The sequence below is a fragment of the Olea europaea genome, unplaced genomic scaffold, assembly GCF_002742605.1.
Source record: "Olea europaea var. sylvestris unplaced genomic scaffold, O_europaea_v1 scaffold156, whole genome shotgun sequence".
Lineage (NCBI taxonomy): Eukaryota > Viridiplantae > Streptophyta > Magnoliopsida > Lamiales > Oleaceae > Olea > Olea europaea.
In genome coordinates this window covers 706,920-715,078 of record NW_019233203.1, presented here as the reverse complement: position 1 = coordinate 715,078, position 8,159 = coordinate 706,920, and the positions used below count along the sequence as shown (strand labels likewise).

Genomic DNA, 8,159 nt, shown 5'->3' with positions numbered 1-8,159 from the left:
TGGGATATTTGAATTCCATTATAAAGATAGACTCGATATTCTGTTTCATTAGTGTCACGACAAACTTTTATAAGTTAGATGAAACAGTTTGCTTCTATTGTTATTTATTCAACTAAGTGACAGTTCATTTGTTAATGATGGATTCTCAAAATGGAAAAAGAATGAAAATGTTAAAAAAACACGTTGCAAAATCAAGTAGTGCACACAATCAAGCTCGAATCAAATATGAATCATTCACAAATCATGAAAAAAGCATTTGATCATATCTCTTTAAGCAATCGCATTAAAGTATGAGAATGCATAAAGAACAATTTCAATAAGATATCGAATACTTTAGTTTTTTACAACAACTCTAAATGTTTGCGTTCATCACTACATGGACCTGTACTGAAATGCATAAAGTGGCCTCAAGTTGACTTTTAGAAAGTTCATTGAGAGTAGGAGAAAAAAAAGTAATGACGAATATTCTGACATTCATATGAAAATAGAAATATTATTATTTTTTGACATTCATGAGACTTCTCAATTAATTACGAGATGGCAATTAATTATCCATTGGTTAAGATAAACAAATATAGACAAAACTCAATGATTTTCATTTGTCGAACCTGCTGTCATTTGCAAATCTTGATTTGTATTCACAAGCTCAATTTCAGCTTCAACCACATGGACTGTTGCTGCTTGCAAATTTACCATCTCATTCAATAGCACTTGTGGAGAACTTAAACATTGTTCTGTGAGGTTTGAGAAGGTTGGACTTGGTGGATAGTTGGCATGTGGAGAATTGCTTAAAGAAGGGCTTTGTGGAGTTTGTGAGAAATTACCATGGGATGAGACTTTCTCTAAGTTCTCCATACAGTTACCACCACAGATGTTTCTCTCTGTCAGCCCGATGTTCCTGAAAGTATGAGAACTGAGATCTTTATTGTCAAAATGTCGAAGTAACTTTGCTAATTTGCTCCATATTGAGGAATCGGGATCAGAGCTTCGCAAGACATTCCAGTGTTCATGTAGAAACAAAATGACATAGATTATAAGAGCAGAAACAGCGGCTATTCCGGCTATTAAAAAAAGTCCCCAAAAGCTCTCAAGACCGAGGCTGTTGGTGTTGGACAAGAGTGAGGTGTTAGAATCTGCGCATTTAGTATTTTCCCCAAACCATGTTCTTTCGATTTCCGTCATCTTCTCTCCCTCGGTCACATTTAATATTGCTCTTGAGATATCAGGTACTAGACGAGAACCTCTAGGGAAAACCTGTAAATCAAAAAGTTACAAAGAGGTAAACTCATCACAATGAAATGTGACCTCTTTTTGCTGGGGAGGGGGGCTAGAGAGGGAAAGAGGGGTTACACACAAAAGCAAAACCATCAGTCTTGTATGTTGGCCCAACCATGGTGTACTTTGAGCAATATTTGGCGAGAAAAAGCTTCGTATTTGGTATCTCATCAAAGGCAGCAGCGATACCACCATTTCCACTCCCTTTTGAGAAAAGTTCATCACAGTCCTCTAGAGACTTGTATTGTAAAAGTCTAGACTCATCAAAATTCTTTCGTTTTAGAAGATCATAAACAAACGAGCCCTGGAGGTATCCCACATATTCTTTGTTCTTAAGAAGCTGATTTATCTCCGTAATAGTTGGCTGGAGTTGCTGAACTGTCAACATTGATGTCAGACTGGCAGTGTAACTTTGGGTTAATACAAGAACCACCAAGAACCAGATGATCAACACAAACCTAGCCAAGTTGCTTTTTATCTTCTCCTCTGCAAAAGCATTTTTTTTGAATCATCAGTATCGAAAATGTATATACAATCCAGTTCAAAGATAAGCTTATGTTTAGTTTCATTATCAAATATCAGAAGTACATCTGTTCTAGCCATCCAACCAGGTAAGTTAAACTGCCAATACAAAAGGTAGTGAAATTTTACTTATCCAAATCACTTAAGCCTTGCAGGAAAATTTGCCTGGAGGTGCTTTCAAGATTTCCTAAATTTTGCCACTTAATTTCTGTATCTTAATCCTAATTTTTTCTTAAATCAGCTGAGATTTACAGCATGACTGCCCGGAAGTGCTTTGGAGATTTCCTTAGTTAGACCCTTAATTTCTGTTTCTCGGAAAAGCTGTGACGTTTGTACATTTCTATTATTTCTTCAACTGTTCTACTGTCACATTCTAAGTTGAAGGAGTATAGAAAACTTACCATGTGCAAAGACCATGGTTGAGAAGGCAAACCAGAATATCATGCCAACTTGATGTGAAGGTGGCCCCCTGAAATCTTCATTTATTCGATGTTCAAGAAGCCAAATCAAAAATCCGATGAAGACAAATGAACAAAAGGTTGTCAACCAAAGTTCCCATGACAATGGCTTCAAAAATGCCCAAGCATTTTTCCCCTTGTTATCCTTGATTGGCACAATCATTGAAACACCAGATTCTGTATATGGCAGAGTAAAATCCACATACTGAGATCTATTCGCTATAATTGTTACATCTCCAACTGCAGCATCATAGTTCTGTTCATTAATCAGGAAAAAAAAAATTAGAATTACATTATTGGTGGAGATCCTAAATAAGATAGGCAGCATGTTTGTGTGAAAAAATGTGTGATACATTAGTTACAAAGCAATTTTTCTAGTTAAATTCAAGAAGATTAAGAGACTTACTCCTAGGTACACTTGATAGACCAAATCATTGTAACTACCAGCACTCTTGTGGTCAGGTGTTGCAAATGGAATGTATTCATATGGTATGCCATATGGCAATTTCGCCATTACTGCATCAAAGACATCTATGCAGTATCCTTTCACTTCTGCGGAGTTAGAGGCAGAATTCCAAGAAACTTGAAGGAATTCAGTGTAACCATCCTTCACGGGTACTCCTATTCTTAACTTCTTTCCATTGGTAGGGATCGTCCAACCCTTGGGCGGTGAAGTTGTGTCACCAGGCCATATAATCGATCCAAAATTGTTCTTTGAAGTGGAATATGCCTTTATATTTGAGGAATTCAGTTCTTTAACAATTCCAGTTTCTTTTGTCCAATATCCTACAACTCTAGCCCCATGCCCAACTAGATTAACTATCTCATAAGGAGATGACTGGAGTTGCCCATCAAGCAATTGAAAATTTCCAGCAAGGCCTTTGAATGTGGTATTTGATAGTGCTTGGAGGAGCTCCGGACCATCTTTAGAGATTCCAAACCTTTCAAGATCCGTTGCGTTTCTAGGAACATTAAACATTTGAAACTTATCATTTGTAAGTCTCGCCTTCTCCGTTGCCATGGCCAGTGCTGTTGCAGAATCATAAGCCCAGATCCCAAATATGTTTAATTCAGGAATAAAAGATAGATCGCTTAGCTGCCATCGAGTGTTGAACTCTTGAAGCTCTTTCGTTTTTGGAATGTAAGGTTTTACACCTATTACACCTAGCATAGACTCTATGACAGAAGTATCCATTAAATTTATTTCATTTGTGATGCCATCAGTTATAATCCATGCATAGTCTTGACTCATCATTCCAAGTTGTTTTGCTTTCGTGAACATCCGGGAACCAAGAGGGGACAGCACGTGGACAATGAAAACCCGAGTTTGCATTGTCCTCAGCTTGTAAAGCTCTGCAACAATTTGATCATCTGTGGCCATGGAAGGAATGACACTTCTGTAAGGAACACGAGCATTGACATTTCCCAGAGCATCTGTCAGAAAAGGTATGATCCCTTTTCCAAACTCATTATCGACATAGATAGGCACTACTTTTCTCCATCCAAATGCTTGAACAATTGCACTAATTGCATTAACTTGAGATGAATCCTTTTGAGCTACACGAACAAAGTATGGACTTTGAATTGATGAAAGAGAAGGACTTGTTGCTGAAAATGAGATAATGGGAACTTGAGCTTTGTCTCCAAGATCAATCAGGAAGTTTGCTTGCATTGAATACGGGGGTCCAATTATGGCTTTCACTTCCACATTCTTCAATAGGTCAAGAGCTGCATTTCAGTAACAAAGAATTAACATGACTGACAAATTTCACTAAGGTTAGGCAGTAGCTGGAAAACTACCGGAAAAGATAGCAAGGGTATTACCCTTGAAAAATCTTTAAAATCGTAATTCCATGACATAGATTATTTTTCATTTGAATTGCTCCTTTTTTGAATTAGTTGAAGAAGCTTTACAAATCAGTCCCGTATTGATGTTAGTCTATCAAGTATTCTAGGTATAGAATGCTATTCACTGAGGCGAACTAGTAGGCATCCTGCCACAGTAGACGACATATTACAAAGGAAAGCATAAATGTTGAGAACCAGATGTCCAACGTGGATGGTTCTAGTCAAGACTCTTGTACGCCGATCCTAAAAGACCGCATGTAAATTATTAACTTCTGATAATATTGTTTTAAATTTCTGATGTATATAAGTCAACTAACTTTGATGTTTTTTTAGTCGGGGGGTCAGTTCATAAACTCGAAGAATTCAGGTATGGTACCTCGTCTAAGACTGGAGAGCCTATCCAAATCTTTTGAGTTTAGGCCTCAAGTAGAAGAAAGAATAACAAACTTAGTGCTTAGCATTGTTTCAAAAGTGTTAGTAAATACTCGTAAGTTCGAGCAAGTCTTGACCAAGCAGTTGAAATGCAAATGTACGAGGACATCCCTTAGTGTAAGGCAGAAGAGAAAAACAAGCCCCTAGGGGAATAGACCAATGGTACAAAGGACATGAGTGAAGTAATCTCAGTCTTGCTAGCAGCCGCAGTGTAAGAGTTTGATTTCTGAAATATGGAATTTGATTCTTTGTGGGCACCAGGCAAACTCTTGTTCCCTGGCCTGCTGGGGCACATCCTGCGATTTACCTTCCTCACGATGCTCCAGGAGCAGGGCGGTGGGCACCCTCAAGGTTGGGGTTCAACCTTTTTTTTTTTTTTTTCAGAAGAGAAAAATAAGAAAATGCAAATGGCCATGGAATGCGAGATGAAGGACAGGATGTATAGAACTTTATGGCCTAATGTAGTAACATGGTTTAATAATAACAATGGATGTTTAATTAATTATTTTACTAACTTATTTTGGGGTCTTCTAAGGCACTGATTAAAATAGCATTGTAAACGAACCATATAGTGTTAGATAATAGTTTTTATGCAAGTTGTATTCGTCACTGGAAAGTCAAATTGTGGAATTGTTTTTAAGCAAATTGTCATGTAAGAACTATATTTTTCAGGGTTGTTAGCAACAACTTTCTTGGTTGAAAATATTGTGTCAATATCCATCTTCCATTCTATTCAAATTACTTACATGATCATAAAGCAGAAAAATCTTTATATATGAGATTTTTGTGTCTTCAGATCATCATCAAGAAGCTAAGAAATCTCCAAAGAAAATACTTGTGTGTGTAAACGAGGTGCAGAGAAAGTCACCGTCACGAGCCTGTTTATGTACTTTCTTCCATGTTTAAGAGAAGCTTTTTAAAAGCTCCTGAAACGACCATATTAACCCTTTTAATAAGAGTTTTAGAGCTTATAAGCCATGAGGTTGAAGAAGTGTCTTTAAAGGGCCTTCAGAGGCTGAAAAGAAGGAATTTAACCCTTTAGCCCAAAGACTCCATAACTCAAAAGTCAGGAACTCATAAGAAGCTAACAATAAAAGTAAGGCCGTTTGACATAGCTTTTGAAATGGAGCTTTTAAGACTCAAAGGTTATTTTTGAAGTCGTTTGGTTAATTCCATGAAAGTATTTTTTTAGTTATAATGGAAACTATTCCGACTCGACTTCCTTTAGAAACAATTCCGAAATAAAAAAACCCTTTCAAAAATTAATCTTTCAAAAATATAATAATAATAAATTAAGATAGCTTCCCACGAAACCCCTTTTACGTCAAGTAAAAGCAAAAGTAAAAGTTATATCAAACAGGCCTCAAACTACCCTCTTGTTCACGATCGAATCGTTTCCCCCTAGCCCCCTTTGCGTGGGGCGAGGGGGAGGTGTGGGTTGCATTCTTAGCTACTAGGATTTTTAGGACAGTACTCTATTTCCTAAGCTACGGCCCTTATTCCACTCCTTCACCGAACTCATGAGGAATGGCGGACCGGGAGCTCCCATCGGGTTATCATTATCAAATCATGTTCCAGAGAGAGAGAGAGAGAGAGGAGCACCTGCTGCTGCAGCACCAACAATATCATCTCCCTTGGAGTCCCTGGTGTGGAGAAACAGCCTGGTTCTATAGTGAGAATTTGAGGCATACAAGTCCAAGAGCGCCATCGAAATGCAGCTCAATCCCATTTTACCAAAAGAATTGTCCATGTTTAGTACCACTCCCACGTCCACATTTATGGGAACTGTTTGATTCTGCGCCATTGCCATGTGTGCAGTGGAAGTGTTTAAGGAGAGATCAAAGAACAAGCATAGAGAGAAAATGAGCTGTCTTGAAGGTATCTTCCCCATTTCTGCATCTTTAAATTTGAGCACAGGACGGTTATATATATAATGCAGGATTCGATCGTAAATTTACTTACAAGTCAACTCGCTAGCTCGCCCAAGTCATGCACCGCCAGGAATACCGGTTCAATTTGTTTAACTGGTCGATTCGATCAAGTACAGCTCGTTGCTTTACTTGTTCAATTTCAATTCCTGTTTCTTCATTTACTATTCTTAAAAGGGATGGAATAGAGTAGACAAGACGGCACGGACGACTTTCTCTCTTATACATTAATACTTGAGGAAATTTCATCAAATGTCCATTTTGATTTAGTCATTTGTAAAAATGTCCATTATTGCAAACCATTGCAAAAATGTCCAGTTTGAAAAAATTTAGACCAAAATACCCTTATTAACAATTTTTAATTCCACACTAAGACAAAAAAAGGGATATTTTTGCAAAATTATTATTGGCGAATAAAATTTTGACACATAACCTGTCATATTTATTTCAAAAGTATACATGTCAAATCACAATAAATGCTATATTTTTCGTTGACTCAGAAATGTCGAGAACGACATTTTCAGATGTAGAGAAATGTCATGTTCAAAATAAAATGTCATTCTAGACAAATGAAACGATGTTCAAATGTCAAGAATGACATATGTAATGTCGAGAATGTCTCCGTGACACGAAGGCGCTTTCCTCCATGTCACGGAGACGTGATTTTTTCATTTTTTTTTTTAATGAAACGGTGTTCAAATGTCGAAAATGATATATGTAATGTCGAGAACGTCTCCGTGACACGGAGGCAAATGTCGAAAATGTCTCCGTGACATGGAGACATGATTTTTTCGTTTTTTTTTTTAATGAAACGTTGTTCAAATGTCGAGAATGATATATGTAATGTCGAGAATGTCTTTATGACATGGAGGCAAATGTCGAGAATGTTTCTGTCACAGAGACGTGATTTTTTTTTTTTTTAAAGTATCATATTTTTTGTTTTCACGTTATTTTTTTTAAGTATTATATATATATATATGGCCGTCCGAATTTATTTTAATGTAACTTCTCATGGAAGCTACTTCTCAAAATTCGTAACAAATTGATTAAAAAAAATCAAATGTCGAGAACGACATTTAAAATGTCGAGTATACGATTTCAAAATGTAGCTTTTCATTAAGGGCATAATAGACAAATTGACACTAAATTCAAATGAGTGGACATTTTTTAACTCATACCCTTAAAATTGGACATTCTTGAAAATGCATCTTAATACTTCAACACAAACATTGGCAAACAAATGCTAAGCGTCTAGTATTTGGACCATACTATATGTATATAATCATTTACCTATTACTCACATCATTTGGATGGGACCTCGGTTCGGACTATTAAATTACACATGGGGCTCGCATGTTTGTGAGGGGGTGTAAACGGTTCGGTACACCCACTCGGTACAAACATCTTTATCCCTAATATTTAAGCAATATTGTCACATGTACATCTTTCTTTACACCTTGATTTACCAAATTTACGCATGACACAATACCAAACTACCTTTCAAAGGAGAGATCAAAGAACAAGCATAAAGAGAAAATGAGCTGTCTTGAAGGTATCTTCCCCATTTCTGCATCTTTAAATTTGAGCACAGGACGGTTATATATATAATGCAGGATTCGATCGTAAATTTACTTACAAGTCAACTCGCTAGCTCGCCCAAGTCATGCACCGCCAGGAATACCGGTCCAATTGGTTT

The 8,159-nt window shown here is 37.0% G+C and overlaps 1 protein-coding gene across 1 annotated transcript; it reads right to left on the bottom strand.

Annotated features, from left to right (window-relative positions):
• Window positions 1–416: 416 nt before the first annotated feature.
• On the bottom strand, window positions 417–6,535 carry LOC111376770 (glutamate receptor 2.7-like). Its single transcript, XM_022999764.1, has 5 exons — window positions 6,138–6,535; window positions 2,662–3,983; window positions 2,199–2,511; window positions 1,355–1,761; window positions 417–1,254 (listed from the first exon to the last, which is right to left on the bottom strand). The coding sequence occupies exons 1-5, from the start codon at window positions 6,424–6,426 to the stop codon at window positions 586–588; spliced, it is 3,000 nt and encodes a 999-aa protein (XP_022855532.1). The 5' UTR covers window positions 6,427–6,535; the 3' UTR covers window positions 417–585.
• Window positions 6,536–8,159: the final 1,624 nt, after the last annotated feature.

Bases quoted from the DNA above. Each gene is read 5' to 3' on its own strand.
- LOC111376770 (XM_022999764.1), bottom strand. From the start codon at position 6,426: ATGGGGAAGATACCTTCAAGACAGCTCATTTTCTCTCTATGCTTGTTC. The intron at 2,512-2,661 runs GTAAGTCTCTTA...ATTAATGAACAG, and splicing joins TCTATCAAGTGTACCTAGGA to AACTATGATGCTGCAGTTGG. The intron at 1,762-2,198 runs GTAAGTTTTCTA...ATGCTTTTGCAG, and splicing joins AACCATGGTCTTTGCACATG to AGGAGAAGATAAAAAGCAAC.